The sequence below is a fragment of the Solea solea genome, chromosome 7 (assembly GCF_958295425.1).
Source record: "Solea solea chromosome 7, fSolSol10.1, whole genome shotgun sequence".
Lineage (NCBI taxonomy): Eukaryota > Metazoa > Chordata > Actinopteri > Pleuronectiformes > Soleidae > Solea > Solea solea.
This window is the reverse complement of record NC_081140.1, coordinates 17,935,276-17,955,581: the sequence shown is the minus strand read 5'-3', so window position 1 is coordinate 17,955,581 and position 20,306 is coordinate 17,935,276. Positions and strand designations below refer to the sequence as shown.

The window sequence follows — 20,306 nt, the reverse complement described above, 5'->3', positions numbered from 1 at the left end:
TTGTTCTTTGTTCTTTTGGGCAGTAAGATATGCGATGCTGTGTGTGTTTGCGATAAACCGTTAGTCGAGTCATCGCTGTTAAGAAATTAATTTAGGATTAGGAGATTCAGAATTGATTAAAAAAACCAACGACGTCCGTTTCCTTTTGTTTGCGTCATTTCTCTGACCCTTAGATATGGTGTAATTATGATTTATACCAGCAGAGGGACCAATATGGAGCAAGATTAAGTGGCCTCTGGAGCCCCGTTTTCACCAAAAGGTACAGTTCGGTTCAGTTGGGGACGTGGAAATTGACACCCTTAGTTGACTTTTGTGCAACAACAGTACAAAAAGACGAATGTGTTTTTCAGCGGAACTTTCACCTCTCAAAAAAAAGCTTCTCTTCTTCTCATGATAAACAGCTACATGCCAAGACGTAAGGACACAAAATGCTACATGTATTTTACTGTTTACTGTGTGATATTTTTCTTCTTTGTAAGAATTAGCAAGCTACACTGTGTTGCGCTGGTATGACGTTACTCTATTTACGCAGCTGGCGCATATTATGTAAATAGCTTTAGCTACATCAATCCTGGTCCTCGGGGACTCCTGGCCTGCATGCTTTAGATGTTTCCCTGCTCCAAAACACCTGATTCAAATGGTCAGCTCATCATCAAGCGCTGCAGAGGACTGACAAAGACATTCATTTGAATCAGGTGTGTTGGAGTATAGGGAAACGGGTCCCCAAGGGACGAGGAGAAACACTTATTTACATATTCTGCCCACATGACCAATGGTGGAAACGCACGTAGAATCAGGCTGCACCTATCCCAACTGTTTCACTTCACCACTTGAAAAAGAAGCCTTGCAGGGACAAGTTTTTCAAATGCATGTAATGGCACGGAAAGAGAAGTTTACAAAAACCAAACTTCCATGGCAACAAACATGTTCTTCTGAACTCGTTGACTGGCGGAAAGCAAACTCAGTTCCTCCAGGTAATATCTGTGTATCACACTGACATCTGTGTCATCAGAAAGAAAAAGTTTCTCTGCAGCCTTGACTTCACAAGCAAAGCAACACACCACATTGTTTTATATGGCTCACATAACGCATGTGTGGCTTGTGTAAAATGTGATTCTCTGATTGTTACCATTTCAATTGAATTGTCTAAATATAACCCATTCTACTATTGGTTAAGGAAAAGGTGAGGAAAATTTGCAGCCCTGCTGAAAATATTACTTTACTAAGGTGACCAAGGAAAACACACACATTATAAATGGAATACCTATTGTCTGTGTGACATAAAGCCAACATTCATACTTATAACAGGTGACAAAAACACCATACATAAGAGTCAATAGTTATGTAATCCATTCACTGCTGCTGCTCTCACACAGCTAAAAAGGGCAGAACTCGATGAACATTCGCGCAATAGAGTAGAATAGGGCGATATGAATAAAAAACAACTACAGAGAAGTAGCTACTTTCAGCATATGACTCAGTCCAGATAAAAGACAGACTTGTGGGAGACTGAGACATACACCTCGACACTCTGGTACTGGAGATACTGACTGAGAGGAACACACGTCCGCATGAGATAAACATCTCATCGCTGATCACTGTGCTGTCTCGTCTTCAGAGTGCTAAAGACAAGGCAGAGAGAGAACCGAAAACAGTTGTCGTCTGGAAGCTATGTATGAAAATTCTCACTGACTGATGTTCATTTTCCTTTAGTTAAGACTTAACGTGATTTATTTCCACTGGTCAAATAGGCACAATATGTAATTTCTTGCTGCTAGGGAGTATTCACTCAAAACAATAACAAAACTTTGATGACATCGGGGGACAGCATGGGATCATGGGAATTGTCGACTTGTTTGAATTCGCTGTGTGTTTGTGCTTTTTGGGCAGAACATGCAGCAAGTGGTAATGAGCATTCATGATCCATTGGTGACAAATACAAACCGCCAAAAAAAACAACTGCACACTGGCTAACTAGTAAGCCCGATTATTTCCTCCTTCATGGTCATGTTTCATAGGAGGTTCGACCCAGAATTTACAACAGAGACGGTAAAGTGGATGACATCATTAAAAGGTCAAAGGTGATTTTTCATCTTCTTAAATTATTTGCTCCATATACCAGAAATTGTTTTGTTTTTTTGGTTTGTGGACAAAACAAGACATTTGAGAACATCATTATTTCCAGTTATGAGAAATAATGATCAAATTTTTCGTCATGTTTTTGACATTTTACGTACCAAACAAGTTGCTCAATTAATCGACGGATGAATCGATGATGAAAATAATCGTTAGTTGCAGCCCTAATTTCAATAGTGTAAGTGTAATGTAAGTGAACTACAACAAAACTATGACACCACCAAGTTCCCACCCAAGACAACGAGGACAGACAAAACAATCCCAAATGTGGCTCATTACAGCTCAAAACTACAGCATGGACACAACATCTGCTATACTGCTTTCAGAAGTCCAGCTAATTAATTGAAATAACACTTACATGCTGAATATGCTTCTTCATAGTGTATGATTTTATATTAAAAATGCTTCAAAATCATTTTCATGTCTCTGGACTCTTGACAAGCTTTGCCGTCATGGGGGGGGGGGGGAGCTGCAGGCGTGGTGGCAGAGCCAGCAGGCGTTAGGCCACAGATCTGCAGGGCATCCAAGTTTCCACAGCAGGTGCGGGACCATCGTGGAGCAGACCCACGGACTATGTCCAACCTTACGTACCATTGCCCCATAAGAGAGTGACTGCCCTGCTAAGAAAAGAAGGCATGAATGTCTCGGTCCTTCTCTGTGTGTATGTGTGTAGAAAATGTGTACACTGAAAACAACTGAAAATCAAAACATGGGTGAAGCAACAGTGGCATCACACAAGCCTTTTAGACTTCTGTGATACCTTTCCTGTGGTTTAAAGCGAGACAAATCCAAAGACATGGTGTCACGTGATTGGTCACATTCTTTACAACATGTCAAAGGAGTTTCAACAGGTTTTTCTGGGTCTTGGGAGGAGGTTTACAGACTGAAGAACAGACAGAGGGGCTTAAATTAAAGATGCTCTTGAGTTGCATGATGGGAATCCGGAGATTTTGAAGTGTTACATAAAAGGAAGACAATTCAGAACACCCAGAATGAAGCTGTATCAAGGAGCCTTTCTGTGTCATTCCATGTTTCAACCTCATGAATGTTCAATATTAAAATCATGTTAATCTGACACTTAATAACAACTCAATAATGAAATTTTCAGCACAAAGACGTACAGTCTTCCTGACATAATACATGCCTCTACAGACATGATCCCAAGCAGCGGTTAATTTATCAAGACAGTCAGTCTTTAAGAGACAAACGACGTGACAACTGTTAGTTTGTGAAGAGTACGGTGCTGCAAAGGGTCTGCATCTTCAAACACTCTGTGTGTGTGTGTGCTGTCATGGGCTCCCCTCAGGACTGAAGGCAGCAGACTCTTTAATATTTCAGTGCAGTGATAAATAAGTCAGACAGACTGCAGAGGGATAAGGTGACTGTGGTGGATAGGGGTGAGGGGTTGAGAGGAGGAGCAGGAAGAGGGGAGAGAGAGAGAGACAGAGACTGGGAGAAAAGGAGGAGAATACTTATAGCAAAGTGGGGAGATATATATATATACATATATATACACACACATATATATATATATATATATATATATATATATATATATATATATGAATAAATAAATAAATAAAAGTAATACAGCAAAAGGTCAAAGAATATTTACTTTAAGAAGCTGAAAACTCCGAGAACTTGTATTAATTATTTAAAAAAATAAACCAAATGATCAGTTATAGAATAGTTGACAATTAATTTAGTAATCAATTAATCTATCCTATTTTATAGAAGGCTCTACAGTCAAATGAGTTTAGCCATAACCCTGCAGCTCAGGGGGAATATTACAGTATAATACAGACTGCACATTTTTGAGTGCAACATCTTACAACATTAACTCTTTATAGCATTATATATATCGTGAGCATACTTCGAAGAGCCAGAACAGATGAAATCACACCTAAAGAAAAATCTCTCAGAACAGAACAAGGCAGAACAAAAGGATCCAGACAACAAGAGAATAGACGCGGTGAGTGTGTAAGTTGAGAGGAAAGGGACGTGATGAGGAGACGGGAAAGAATAGATGGAGAAAACACAGAGACAGTTACTGTGGGGAAAGGTCAACACAGACGGAGAGCAAGTGTGAGAGACAAGATGAAAAACAGAAGAGGTGGAAGAGTATGTGATCATGGCCAAAGATAGCAGACTTCACTCTGACAGAATTATGATCAAAAGATTAAAAGAAAATCTCCCATGGTATTTTATTACTTACTCACAGCTTGTTACAGGATGTTTCACCTGCATGTGCCCTCTCTTACACCAGGCACAAAGTGGTGCAAATCGGCAACAAGCACGGTGACATATGCACCACTGCCCGTCATCATGATGCGGTGCAGTTGGGTGATGTTTTGAGGGAATGGCATGATTGACCACCAAAAACTTTCCCTGGAGTAAGAAGCACTTTCAAGCACAATTAAGTTGAGATACAGTTGTAGCTCAACTACACTGTTTAATTACTGTGCTAGTGTACAAGCATTCACAGAGAATTTATTTAGTGTCCCCTTCCCAGAGGTGATGGCCTCGAGGAGTGCTGAACAATTAATCAGAATTTTATTGAAATTTGCAATATAGCCCAGTGCAATTTGTCAAAATATAATTTTAGATTATTTACTGTCTTGATCTTTACACATCTTATTCTACAGACTGAAGAGAACATCTCTGTCTCTCACAGAGTTGCACAAATAGCACACAGTAATCATTTTATATATGTTTTTTGAATGACAATTACCATTCCCTCTTATATCATGTATCACATCGCAATTCCTGTCAAAATTTCTGCAGATTTGATCACTTGAAACTTGCTTGACCAAAAGACTCAACTTGATTTCCCACTCTCAGGACTCGACTTAGACTTGAGTAAAATCGAAATGACTTGAGTAAACTCGAAATGACTTGGTTTATGGAATATTTTCATTTTCTCAAATATTGAGGTGTTGATGTGACAATTTGTTTTTGAAACACGGAAAACATTGGGTGTCTGCTTTTGCCGCCTTGGGTACAAACCTGGCAACCAATTTGATACATCAAATCCCACAAAGGTTGGTACGACAGGAAGTCAGTTGGTTGCTATTTTAATCCAATCCACTGAGTTAACGCCTTGGTGGGTCAATAGCTGGTTATGATAAGTTTTTTTTCTTAATAAATGGTAATAATTGTCATTTTTCTAATGTCAGTATTCTTTACATTTAAGGCTATGTAGGTTTATTTATTTATTTTATTGATTAATAGTTATTATAATACTTTTTTCTTTCTTTTTTTAAATAAACAATTCAGTATACAGTGTTTCCATTACTGATAAAACTAGCAGTTCAAAATGACTGTCTTTTTAACAATGATTAAATGTGGAATATCTGGGTAATCTTCTTAATGTTCTATATTTGTACGTCTTGACTTGACTTGCGACTCACTTGTGACTTGCTCCCATCTCTGCCACTTTCCCTATGCTAGGTGGCGATATGCCCCCTTTCAGCTTGTTAGTATTTGTTTAGCTATTGGCTAGTTGTTAGCATGTAGAGTGCCATCCCATGACTTCCTAAATTCATGTACTTTCAAATATCCAATAGACAGACCATTTACAAAATGTACAAACTATTTACAATGCAGTAATCATAGTAAGCCATAAATGGAAATGTGAGTGTTTTTTATCAGCTGTTGCCTAGCACCCAAATTTAAAGCCAAGCTTAAATGTCAATATGAAAATGTGTGTGAGAACAATATGTCACTGGGTCACAACCATTTCTCATTTCCCTCAAACCTCAGACTCAGGCAGTCAGTAGATAGTCTGTCTCTGACTGGGACATGGCTAAGTGAAAGGGTTTACACTTAACTTGGTAGTCGTGGCCTTTAGCCACTGTTGACATACTTTGGATTAAAAACAAAAGGTCAGACCAATCCAGATGGGAATAAATGCTGAATCCCAATTGTATTCATTTAGTACATTTAATCTGATAAATGTGGGGGGTTTTTTTTACCCCTCTGTGCCATCCTTGTTTCTTTCCGTCTCACTCCTTCTTCAACCTCATTTGTTTCCTCCTGAAGACCAACAACTTTATCTAACCCTTCTGCAGCAGATGGTTGACCAGCAACACTCGCCGGTGATTGCCGCTGCTGCACTACCTCACAGTGGTGCCCTGAAAAAAAACGAGGGAACCAAACGTTTTCCCAGAGGGTGAAAACAAACTCTTGGTCATAAATCTCGAAGGACCATAATCAACAGTATATGGCAGCGATCCAGCAAGACCTTGGATAAAAAAAGGTCACAGCCTGAGAATGCATGCAAAACACAAATACACACATTTGTTTGCACATAAGAGCCTTCTTTCCCCAATTTGAATACCGAGCACAAATTCAAAACATGCCGTTTGAGTCCGATCCTTTTCCAACCCTTGTTCGCCACAGAGTGCATTTCAAGGTTTGTGGCTCATTGTTCCTCCAACGAGAACCACGTGCAAATATCAAACGTTCGTATCAGCTGCATTCCTTATGTCTGGTTGGATCGATGAAGACTGTGCAGCACATGTGTGCAGAAGACCAGCGTCAGCGTGCTAATTTTAAACACACTCAGACGTGGACAGACAGAGTAATACATTCAAAGTGTGTTTCAATTACATGTTCTTCAAGTTATAGGAATATCAAATCAAAACGTGCATTATCTCGAGGTACTTTACAAAGGAAAGTCCAGACCTTACAACACAGGAGAGAAAGAGAAACCCTACAGTTCACACAGTGTGCAAACACTTGGTGCAAGTGGAAAGAAAGGAACCCTTAGACTTACTATTTTTTTAAATCATCCAACCAAGTACGTTCAACTTCTGGGCATGTAAACAGATAAAAAAAAAAAAAGAGACTTGGCAGACAAACAACCAGGAGGCCTGTTTTCATTTACTGGGATGCACCTGCCCTTCCCACAAAGCAATCTGGCCAGTGTGAGGAGAGGAAGAGCCACAAGTGTGAGCGTTAGAAAATTCATGACCCAGTCTCCTTGCACACACAATCATACCAATGTTGCTAACGCCGAACAGCTGCGACTCCCTACCTTCTCTCAGCCAACATTCTTCTCCTGCCGTCTTCCACTGCCAAGACAGCCATCAGGCAAATGCCAACTGACTCATCTATTTTCCCAATCATACACAGACAAATAAACAATTGTGGAGCTGGCACTCAAATGTACAGTTCTGCAGTCAAATGTTACTGCGCAAACATTTTTGTATGAAACGGTTGTCTATGTGGAGACTGTAGATTAAACAGAGCAGCCCAGTCATGTCCAGCCATGTATTAGATTTGGAGACTGCTAATTAGTTACAGCCCCAAAACATGAGAATAAAGAATAAAAAGTGCACTTGTTTTTGTGGACAAATACAGTGAAGTACTGCAGCAGGCAAGTCGTTTTCATTCAGGGCCACACACACATTTGATTTCAAATCTTCCAACTCAATCAGCAGGCTTAGCATTATAAAGGGGAACACATCACACTGGGTAGTATGTTGCACCAAATCGAGCAAGTGAGGGTGGCAAACGGCCACGGCCAGTGTGCACACAGTGGGGGTTTGAGGGGTTGCTGGAGGGGTGACAGCAGCTTGACATGGCCTTGGAGATGGAGATTTTGTGGCCCATTCATAAAGTGCCAACTGCTGAGGAGGACACACAACGAGAGAGGACGGGGGAAAAAAAAAGGTGAAATGAGAAAACAAGGTGATGGGTGGTGACAGGAGGAGTGTTTGGTAACCAAACAATGTGTGCCATTACAACTAAACGTTTCCACAATGTCAGCTCAGAGGAGCCCCGCTGGGAGAAGAAGAGGGTGAAGTCGAGGAGGACAAAGAGAAGCTAAACACCATGAAACTCAGAGTTCACATTTTCCAAACTGGACCACCTCCTCCTCTCACAAAATCCCACATACACAAGCACCATCTATTGGTGCTTTTCCATTACACAGTTCTACCTGCTCTGGCGAGGCTCCAAGTTCAGTTGATACTAAAATGATTGGCAGAGTGTTGACAAGAATCAAAGCGAAAATCTCCAACATTTAGCAAGGAAATTTCTAAAATATTCAAATATCGACAGCACTGCAGAAAACTGAATCACAACCCGTTCAGCCACATTTCAGTCTGTGCTCTGGTCATGTAGGAAGTATTGAACTAATTGATTCTAATGATTTAGAACTGCTTTGCTCGTCACTAGTTTGGGGGGTGGAGTGGTTAAGACCGGTACCCTGTGTGCGAAAGACATCATGGTCGCAATGGTCGCAAGTTTGACTCGACCCCTGGCTGATGGTACTCAATTGTACTCAATTCCATTGTAAGTCGCTTTGGATAAAAGCATCTGCTAAATGACATGTAATGTAATGTTTATGTTGCTTATAAAAATGCGACATAAAACTGCTAAATTATTGAGCCGTGACGAAAGGCAACTTTAAACGAACCTACAATTTAGATCTTCGCCCTATATTCAACTAATTCCCCTAGAAATTAGGTTCAAACTGAATTTCAAAATGAAACTACAGATCAATATACAGTTTATACATAAAATCAAAGAAACAAACCCAGTTAGTGAAGTAAAATACAACAACGACACAGTCAAAATGATGGAGGAGATTTTACAGAGGAAGCCATGAGACATATAGAGGTAAAATATTATTATATAGGAGATTACTGAATGAGATTCCAGAGCAAGCTTTGCATGTATTTCTATGGAAAAGTATGGCAGTGGAAAAGAGGAAATTAAAGAAGCCTAATCCAGGGCTTCACATTGACTTTGCTTGACAGGAACACTCTCATTCGTCTGTTTGCTGTGTCTCCACAACTCCACTCCTCAGTCCCTCCATGTTAGATCTCTCTCTCTCTCTCTGACTCTCTCTCTCTACAAGGAAAACAAACTTCACCACCCTGGCACAAATTACCTAAAAGGTCAGAAGACTTTTCAGCAGAGCCGTCCAGCTCTCTGGTCTCCTCTCCGCTGCATAAGTATTTTCCAGCAGAACATGACCTGCTGTGTGCAATACACTTTCTGCTTCACTAAACATGAAGGAAGGGGTGAAATGGTGACCGTCAGCTTTTGCAATGAGTGACAGTAGCAGTGAGAGGAGGATGCAGGTTATAATTAGAGGTTTCACTGATCTCCATTAGACTTTTTGATTTTGCGCTGTGCAGTCAAAATGCAGAATGAACTGGTTAAACTGCCAGGACATGTACTGTTGATGCTGCACCACCACACAGATCTAAAAGGCCTTTCATAGATTAAAGCTGGCAAATAGTGAAAAAGAGATTATTTTGGTTACTTAAGGGTGAACACAAGCTGCACTTACACACCTTTCGATGACACAAACCTGTTGCAGTTACAGCACAACATTAGAATTCATCTAAAAATATGATTCTGCCCACTGGCACTCGCTGAATTAAAGTCCATTATTAATGTTCCTTCTAGCTCTGTGTTTCTCTCTAAAGATAGGAGGAGGAGGAGGAGACAAAAAAAAGAAAGTGGAAGAATGATGGAATAACAGGCTGGACAAGGGAGGAGGACACTCGCCAGCTTTCATTTGATGGTGTGAGGAAAGAAGCAGAGGGACATGTGACCGGGCCATGTTACTGTTGGACTAGTAAGCATGAATTATTTCTTTACCGTCCTTTTGTGTCAGGCCGTGTTAATGAAGTAATCTCAGCCCATGTGTAATATGTACAACATGTTTCCCTCGGTCTTCCCCACACTCACTCTCTCATCATTGCACAAACAGTGCTGTATTTCAAACACGATTAGCATCAGGTTATAAAGGTCGCGTTGAAAAGGCAAACTGTACAAACTAAAGCTCTTCTAATACTCTTCTCTCACTTTTTGGGGGGGGGGGGGTGGTTAGTTTTCACTTCTATAATCTTGAAAAATAAAACAACGTCATTTAAAGTCCAGCTTCAGAGTTCACGGATATTGTCGGCTTGTCAACAAATCCTAAATTCATCCATCTTCTACTGTTTAATCCTCCACATGAGGGTCGCTGGGGGCACTGGTGCCAATCCCAGCTGGCATAGGGCTGGTCGCCAATCCATCACAGGGATAAGAGAGACAAACAACCATTCACACTCACACCTACAGTCAGTTTAGAGTGTCCAAATTGCCTAATCCCCAAATCTGCATGATTTTAGACTGTGGGAGGAAACCGGCGAAAACGTAGAAACCGTAGAACACCCCCCCCCACACACACCCACACACCCACACACACACACACACACACACAGGGAGAACATGCAAACTCCATGCAGAAAGACCCTTGTCTTTATGGAGTCACTACCTACAACAACTACACCAACCGTGTGGCCTCAAATTCTACATTGTGTTACCACTACCACTCCACTACATTTACCATTTGTTCTCCCTGCATGCTTGTGTGCTGGTTGATGCTGATTAGGTGATATATTTGATATTTATGTCTTCTCTCTGGAATCAGTAAAATGGATATGAACCATAACAGTAAAATATGTGAGCCATAAAACCAAGACGGTGAGCCAAAACTCCTAAAGCTCCACAGAGGGGAGGGAAAACTGCTGACTCAGGTGGTAATTCACTGCAGTTTCATGACTGTGAGCAAACCCTTTTACAGTGATACGATTCAACGTCCAAAATAAAATTATTAATCAGCGCTCTGTTAACAGTTTTAATATTCTCCATTGTCATTTACTGAGTTAATAACATTTAATTAAGTAAGTAGCTGTCTTATTTTTACAAACTAGTGCAATACTCATTCCATGTGTGCCACTTTTTTTAACTGATAACTCTTGTATTTCTAATCTAAACGACATGTACACACTTGTGCCCTTAGTAATTCACCTGCCATGTTTGAAGCCCGTCAATTGGCAATTGTGATAGGAAAAGCAAGATCAAGAGATCTACAGTGTGAGTGGTGGGTCCGGGGTAGGACTGAACTATTAAATCAAAATCACAATATGGTCTATTGCAATTATCAAACCGCAGGAGGTGCAATGTTTCTTAAAGCCAAAACGTGTGTCAAATTAGATGAACTACTATCATGGTCTATACATATCATACTCTACAGACTGAAGAAAACATCTTTATTTCTCATAGATCTGCACAAATCATTTTGAATGTGTTACTGAAATGAAAATGAGAATAATTATGTAAGAATGACCATTCCTTCTCATATCGCAATCACAATTTCAGTCAAAATGAATTGCAATTTTCTATTTCTACCAGTATCTCAGGCATTTCTCACCCTAACACCGCCAAGGTAAACACGGCACACATGGTGCCCTTAATAAGTCACCTGCCAAGTTGGAAGCCTGTCAAGCGACCCGGTGGACAGTTATGCAAGGAACAGACAGACAGACAGAAAGACATTGGTTGCATTTACAGATAGATGTGCTGAGAGCAGTAACTGAGGATGTGATGTGCTGTACTGAGAAGCAGGTGTCTGGTCTTGGGAGGCCTTTGGCAATTCACTCCATCACAATGAAGGCGCTGTGTGAACTCTCAACATCCAAGAAGGAGGAGCTTTTGATGCAGGCTTGCAGCACACATACATATTCACACTCTGAGCACACACCGCTGTCCCCTGGTCTCCCCACACTCACTCTCTCATTTGCTCTCCTTCTAATCCTGTAATGCCAACAGTGCAATTAGTCACATGCCAGCTCTTTCTTTCATCTCTGCACCGAGTGTGAGCTCAGGAGGAATTCAAACCGCTTAGCATCTTAACTAAATAGCACAAACAAGCACATAAACACCTCACATTCAAACACCAATCATTTCGACTTTAAATGCCCTTAACTTTGAAAAGAAGGAGAAACCAAACCGTTCTAAGTTCAAACACTCAGGAACTGACTAATGAAGGTGAAAATGAAATGGCCATTCAGCCTGGATATGAAGCAAAGGTAACTTAAGGACAGGCTAAGAGCTGAATAGAGACGGAGGGGATTCCTCCAAAAAGCACTGTGTCCCTGTGGTTTTAGCATTTCTCTGTTTTCTTTTTACTCCTCTGTTTCCCATCACCTCCTTCACAGTTAGACACCAAATCTATCACAACCCACTCACCAACAAACACCGCGGATCGAAACGACATGAAAGAGTGAGCAGAGACAGAAAAACAAAAGCTAAAATAGGATGAAAAAATAGACCGAGAGAGAAAATCAGCTCCCACACTCAAGTTAAACAGGCTCTCATGGTGAGCGTCTTCCCCGTGCTCGACATTTAAGGTGAATTCACGGCACCTGAAGCCAGAACCTGACATACACGACCGACTCTCCACATGTCAGTGAGGGACAAATAGCTCCTGCTGATGAGAGAATCAGGGTTTATCACTTTCATGTAGGTTATTCCCATGTGTCAGCTGAAAAAAAAATCAATCTCCATTTAATAGATAAGCCCCACACACACTGACGTAACATCTAATATGACTGAGACTGCTAATGTCCACTTTAAATCATAAGAACACTTTGAAATGTAAATTTGCGTTGGCGTGTGTGAGTGGGTATTTGGTGCAGAAAGGGTTTTTTTATTATTATTAAAAGACCTCTCCTGACACAATCTTGCAATGACTATTGATTTATCTGCTAGTTAAACTTTATGTTCTAGTCATTTCTGTCGTAACTTTCTACCATGCAAACTGCTGCTGGATTTACATCCTGGTTTCATGGAATTTTAATTTCAACCTTGACCATGTAGCAAATGCTGATCGACATAAAGTGTCAGAAAACGTTAAAAACCGTTGATCAGTGTTTGCCAAACCTGCAAATGATGATGTTCTTGAATGTCTTGTTTTGTCCACCAACCAAAATGATTCAGTTTTAATGATTTCTTTGTTATATGGAGCACAGAAATGAAGAAAATATTAATTTAAGAAGCAGAAACAATCACAAATCCTGTTTTAATCATGAAAAAATCTTGAAACTGATTAATCGATTATCAAAATAGTTGACGATTAATTTAGTAATCAATTAATAGAGTAATGTAAAAAATGTTCAATATATATGAATTTATAAGTGTAAACACACTTTGAGACACAACATAGATTTAATTGTTTTGGATATTTTAACTCCATTGTGTGAAATACAATACAATGTTTGTTGTTTTGTCAATATCTGTTTGATTTTCACTCAAATGAAACTTAAAATATCTACGTTGATCACACTAATAATAATAATAATAATCTTAAATTGCGATTATGTTTCGTAGCATTTCCCTAAATATCAAAATATCATGGATTTTTGCCCTCTGTATAATTCATACTAACATATAGATCAAGTGCTTTTATGTGCTCCACATCGACATTTAATTCTCTGAAAATTCAGTTTGCAAAAGCATGATTGCTTTGCTGCAACTACAGCCGTCTTTACACTGTGATTTCTACCTTTGAAGGGCACAATAATACAGCGTATTACTTTTCAATCAGTTGTCCAACAAAATATTAATAATAAAATCTAATCAATGAATTGCTTTTCTTAAAACAAAAACTGAAAACATTTTCAGCCTCTCTATTAGAGTTTTTCACATTGAGTCCCAGTGATTATTCTAATTAATTACACCTGCCCTTTTGCTGCTGTGCCATGTCAAAACGTCCTCTGTGGAAAAATACCTATACTAAAAATATCTTTATGTTTTGGAAGTAAAGTTGAGGCTCTCATCACAGGCTTTGTGCAGTCACAAAAGTCACCTTTTCAGTAACTGTCTGACATTCTATGGAGTTACAAATCTGAGGAAAAAAATAATCAGCAAATATAATTAAAGCAGTTGTTAGCCTGAGCCCTCTGGGTATTTGCAGATGCTACCTATTCTCATGGGGCTTTGTTAAATCACTGTTCCAATTAGCTGGCGCGCTCAAACCCCAGGAAGACATTATTTTAAAATGTCCATCCATTACAGGATTTTTAAACAGTGTATGGTTTGGACACTGCTCTGAAGGATGTGTATGCATTGTGGATGAGAAGAGTGAGGGTGTGGACTTTTTTATAAACATTAGGAACTTTTCTAGCACAAACACTGACCTTAGGACCAGTAGTCCTCATGGAGACCAAAACCTGGTCCTGAGTTTACAAGTTTAGGGCTGAGATTTTTATTTTTATTTTTTTTATTTTACTCATAAAACTTGACAGAAACACAGTTAACAGTGTAGGGCTTTTATTTTCTTTGAAGGAAGTGACTTTGATGTTGACTTTTTGACAATTGTATGTATTTTTTTCAATCCCAAAAAAAAAACATTTGGGTGAAGTGGCTCTTTAACTGATTGTGGTTAACATTAGAAATAACACTTCAATCCAATGTGTATTTGTATTAGTTTAGGATTAGCTCTTTAGGATGTTTTCCTGGCACAAACATTGACCTTGTCAGGACCAGCAGACCTCATGGAGACCACAACCCTGATCCTGATGAGGCAGAACCTCATTCCTGAGGAACCGGTTTAGGCCTACACTGGTTATGTTAAGGTAAGGGATAATTCTTTGTTTAGGCTGCCCAAATGAAAGGACGTCAATAAGAGTCCTTAAAAGGGCAGCTGAGCAAACTTGTGTGTGTTTCTGTGTGTGAGTGGGAGTGAGTGTACAGGATTGGAGACTGACACCATATCCAGCGAAGGCAGCCTCTGCCTCGCTCTACCTCTACAATAAACCCTCTAGCAAATGATAAATAAAAATAAGAATCACAAAATTTTTGCTTAACAGAGAGCAGTTTGTGCTTCTGAAGGCTGCTGTCTGGCAACCATTTCACACATTTTTAAAGAGGGTGTGGGAAGTTAAAACAAATGGTTGCCCATGGACATGCAGCGATAAAACTGCCTCTAACCTAAAAATCCTCTTTTCTTCTTCCTGCGCTCAACCATTGCGCTCTCCCACTCGTTTTCAGTTTATCTCTGTCACATGTACTTTCCTCACTATTTATTTCTTCAAGTCTCTTAATCATATGTGTAGGAGCTGTGGTGGGGCTAACAGGTTAGGTCACCACTGGTGTCTAAAAAGGAGCTCCAGTGAAAGCGAGAAAAAAAAAATAGTTGAAAAAGGCCACGGGGGAAAACAATCCAATGACCACTTTTGGTCAAAAGCTGCAGCAGTCAGCAACGCAGCCTGAAATATAATTTCCCTAAAAACACAAGCTCTCAATGCTTTCTGGCTGCCTATTTTTTAGTATGTTTTCACACACCCTCAATCAGACCACAGCAGTAAGATTGTAGGCAGTTGCCGTCAGGCCCCAAACAGCTTTGAGCTCTGCAGCAAGCACCCCTAAGTGATCGAAAAACATGTAGTATTATGTGCAACAGGAGGTGACAGACATAGAAGAGGGGGAGTAGGATTCCCCGTCACAGTTTGATTTATTTCCATGTACTTCTGTCCCATGAGTTCTGTACTGTGAGCTGAGGTCATTGTTCCAAGTCCTGAGAAACAATTCTGGTGTTCAGTCATGAAAGAACGTCACTATAAATCAGCATTTTCATGCCCTGCATGGCAACATCTCAAATGCTCTTTATCCCTTTCATAAACAACTTTTCCGTCAAGATCCTTTTTTTGGCATTGCCTAGTAAAGCTGTTTCCTTACTGCCCTCAATGTCACATTCATGCACTTATGTCTCCAACTTATGTCTCCAAGATGCCGACAGTATCGACTGGAGGTGGAAAGTGAGCAGCAGATCAATGACTCACTTCAGTCATGCTGCAACCATGCTAACTCATCCTGCAGTGTCTATGCCTCTGAAGAGCCCATATTTGAGTTCATCCGCTTCCTTTTAGCTATAATCTTGTTAGACCATGCTGGGGCCTAAGATGTCTGCATCCTGAAAAAGCTTGGCCAATGAAAATATGAGGTGGATGTTTTTGGAGCTGTAAATAGAGAAGAGGCAGCTCCATTGCCATCAGGATGAAACCGAGTAGTGTGTGCAGGTCAAGAGGAAGAAATCACGGGTTACTTCCTACACAGAATTTGCTTGTGCGGGCCTCTTCTCATGTCAACCAAGTTAAATAATGAATGCCCCTGAGTGAGTTACCAATGGGTTGACTCTACCTCATCTCGTTTGTGCCAATTTAACTCACAACTTCGTCTTGTGGCGCTACAGTTCTAGCACTCCTTGTCTCTACTCAGTTTGGTATCAGACACATGGTTTTCCATTACTTCAACGTGGACGGGGTCTTAATAGCACGGCTGCGAGAAAGTGCAGTGACTTTGTTTTATACACGACACAAACACACAAACTAGTGACGAGCACAGCAGTTCTTTTCGGTGTAATGAATCATTCAGAATCAGTTCATTAAAGTTATATAAACCAGAAATAATGTCAAAACGCCATTGGAGTACATGAAGTTTGCAGACATTCGCTATTTAACTTTCTGTTACTTCATACCGCCACATTACAGTTTTTCTCAGTCGCTTTGGTGCTTTTCTCACATCACTATTAACATTCGCACAGCAGTTAGTGCATTTCTCAAAACAATTAGTGCAAACTGCAAAACCTAGTGGACAACCTGCAAAAGCATGTCACTTAAAATGGATAGTCATTCATGTCAATGAAACTGCCAGTGTCATCAAAATGAGAAGTCTTGACACCATCGTTTATGAACAATATAGTCAAATGGCTTTGACAAGTTTTCATTATGACAGTTTACTGTATTCTCTCAGTGTTTCCCAAAAAAGGTCAGAACTCTGTGACACTACCTGAAAATGCTCAAGACAGCACTATACACTACTTGTACAGCCATTTGAAAACTACAGTACAGTTACACATTGCTGTAGTTAGGGGAGTAAGTGAGTACAAGACACTGAATATGTACGTTTCACATTTTTTGCGCGAAAGAAAAATACACTACAGTCACTTATTTAGAACAAACATAAGAAACACCCTTTTGGTAGAGCTGTGCACAAATGTGAACAATATAACAGTACATACTGTAACTGAACATAGGTAAATCATTCTGGCACATCCAGCCGTTCCTGTCTGTCTGGCCACATATTTTCATCTACGTCACATATCGTCATGTCATCCCTTGCAATGCAGCGAGGAAAGTATCTCCTGGAGTGGCGAATCCACCCTCTGCATGATGACACCATTTACTTGACAGAATTTGATAACTAGTTCAACAATTTTGTATGTAATGACTCAAGCGATGAAATGAAGACTATTAGTTTTATTGGGAACGTCTATTCAGCATCCATAAGTATAGTTCATTTTGACTGACATGACATAAGCAAATGATAATGTTATAAAAACAGCAGAGAATTGTATGAAAGCAACTGATACATGTCCAAAAGCATTTGCAGTTTGTTCAGAGGAAGAAGAAATTGCTACTATGATGTGCACAAATGACTAAATGTTGTGGAGGTTGAACTAGTAGTTATGAGAATGTTCATTCTGATCTGAGAAAAGCACCAAAGCGATTGAGAAAAACTGTAATTTGTCCTAAAATGAGAGATCAGATATTGCAGCAAAGGGGGAAAAAAGTGGGGGAAAGAATTATTCATTATTCAAACAGTGGGAGGAATGGAGAGTTAATAGATACTCAGCAGCTCATCTTTGCCCCATGGCAAGTTGATGCAGCTCCACAAAAGTCTCACAGCATCATCACAACTATTAATTTCATGCTCATTTAAAACCATGCCATAAATCAAGTTGTCCATTACACTGCTAAACCATCAGCTAACAACAAACTTTTATTCTAAAAAGATAAAACCGTGTCAGTTGGTCAAAGAGTAGGCCACACAGATGGACTGAAACTAAATATATAGTTTAGATGTTATCTATATGCCAACTCTTCTTGAAATGCGGCATAATTCAGGGAGTTTCTGTGACAAATTTTACAACACATAGTAAATGATTTATCACTGTTAACTGTGGTTTTAAAATGATTTAACAAACACTTGTAAAACAGAGAAACGTGTCACAAATCTGAGGGATTCTTAATGGATTCTTTTGCAAACCGGAAATCTAGAAGATCTAAACTCTAATACAGGCTATTCAGACGGGATTAGTTTTACATGGAGAGATGGAGTAAAGTAATTATTACTAGAGCTTCTCAGAGATGTTAGTCCTGTCCGAATGTGCCATGTTGGTAATGATTACCAGACAATGTGAGTTAAGTTTACGGTGACTTTTACCTGGGGTCAAAAAGGTCCTGAAAAATGACCCACGGCGATACTAGTCCAATACGAATAAACCAGCAGTAAATATGTGCATGTACAAGTAGTTTCTCTGCAGATTACTTTGTAGCATTCAGTTACAAAGTAGGCAGTCAGACAAGTCTGTCAGGTATTTTCAGCATGCGAAATAAACACAGGATTTCTGACTGATTTAGGCAAGTGCCTATAGTTAAAGAAGCCTGGGCCTAGGCTATATGGCTAATACAATGCCAGTTCAATTTTACTTGATTGAATGGAACTGCTGTATAACTTCCGGTTCCGGTTCCATGACCAAACATAGTATTTTTTGTTAAATTCTGAGACGACGAGAAGTCCTGAGATGACAGGAAGTGATGGCGGTGTGTAAATCGATTTTTTTTAATCCTCCCCTGTGAATTATCCATTAATATTACACATGCCCTGTGGTAAAAAATAATGCTTTATAGAGAGAGAGAGAGATGTAAACCACTGATGTCTTGTGACTTGGATATGAGTGGTGCAAATGCTGTTTCTGAACAAATCTGTTGCAGAATCAGTTTTTGAAATGGCTTTTTAATTCCTGGTTTGCACAGTGCATAAACATTATCGATATTACAGAATATTATCTTGTGATATAGATAGTTATTGAATTATTGTGCAGCCCAATATGAAAATGTCAACAAAATATGAATCATCTTGAAAGGGTCTTGCTGGCTGGGGCATTTTGAAAAACACTGACTTCTGAAGGCATCTGATGCCACATTTTGGGGCCTCACTCAGCTTGGGGCCTCTGGATGTCCAAACACTTGTGTGTTGGACAGATTCAGAGACAACTGTGGGTGGAAGACACACAAAGGGCACTGTCTGTACTCACCTCTCCTCCGTGGCCGTCAAACACAGCAAATATAGAGGGGTGACTCTTGTTGACGAGGTCGGTGAGAACCTCGAACCTGTCCTCCATGTGGTCTCGCCGGCCTTGGATGGAGTACACGGCCACGTTGTGGTTCTTGAGCTCCCAGGTCTTGGAGAACTCCGCGTCCAGGACGTCCAGCCCGCCGAACCGCTCATTCTGCATCATCTCCGCCACTTTCCCCTTCACCATCTTGACCGCGTCCCGACTGGACTTGACGATGGTCTTCACCTCGTCCGTGTGGAAGAAGTAACTCCACAGAGCCAGGCTGATGCACAGCAGGAACAGGGTCTCCGGTCTGAGCAGAAAATAACGCATGATGCGACCCAAAAGAGACAGCAGGGTCATTGTATCTTCTATCATTTATTTATTCAGTCACACGCAGGAAATCGCGGCAGGTTGTTTCGTCGTTCGCCGCAGATTTCAGTCCATCGTCGTCGGGGTGAGTTGTCGTCTGATAGCGATGACACGGGAAACATAAAGGTTATTCTGATTTAACGGGTGACACTTCACTGCATTGCTGTTTTTTTGTTTCCTTGTACCAGACAAGCAGTAGCCAGGAGTACCAGCAGGAGGTGAGGTGTTGGCGGACAAACACGGAGCTCCGGCGGCGGCTTCCCTGCAGCCTTCAGCCCAGCAGTGAGTGAGCCACCACGGGCTGACAGTTTACCATTGGTTTCGCTCCCAGGACACTGGAAAGCTCTGCCGGACTGAAGACGTAGGTTCCCCGTGTGGAGCTCAAGTTAAACCCGCGTGTGGGCGAAAGCAGAGACGTGGGCAGAGCCTCCACCTCCTCCTCCTCCTCCTGTGTCCTGAAAATAGCGGTCTGTGCTGAAACCGTCACATTCCCAGCTGCTGCCGCTGCCGCCTGCCGCTAACGCTACTGCCGCTGCTGCCTCACTGACACACACACACACACACACAAGCTACCACTGAACGAGTCAACGGCGGTGCTGCGTTCAGGTGCAGCTCGTAACGTTCCTCAGACGTCTCGTTGTTCTGACCAATCACAGTATTAGACTGCAGGTTCATCAAGTCATGTATTGGAAACTGCCAAAAAATAAAAAAGAAGACGAAGGTAGGGGCGCAGTGAATGCTAGATATATACAAACAAATGACGCAGTGATACAAAATATATTATAAATAAGTTATTCATATCATGAATATTTGTTTATATATAAAGGTT

General features: G+C 40.6%; 1 protein-coding gene across 1 annotated transcript in view; it reads right to left on the bottom strand.

The window, feature by feature from the left end:
- Positions 1 to 20,024, bottom strand: part of ppm1lb (protein phosphatase, Mg2+/Mn2+ dependent, 1Lb) — a 46,783-nt gene extending 26,759 nt beyond the window's left edge. Inside the window, exon 1 of the mRNA XM_058633115.1 lies at positions 19,085 to 20,024. Within this exon, the coding sequence (XP_058489098.1) occupies positions 19,085 to 19,483 (399 nt within the window). The 5' untranslated portion in view covers positions 19,484 to 20,024. The remainder of the gene's footprint in view (positions 1 to 19,084) is intronic.
- Positions 20,025 to 20,306: the final 282 nt, after the last annotated feature.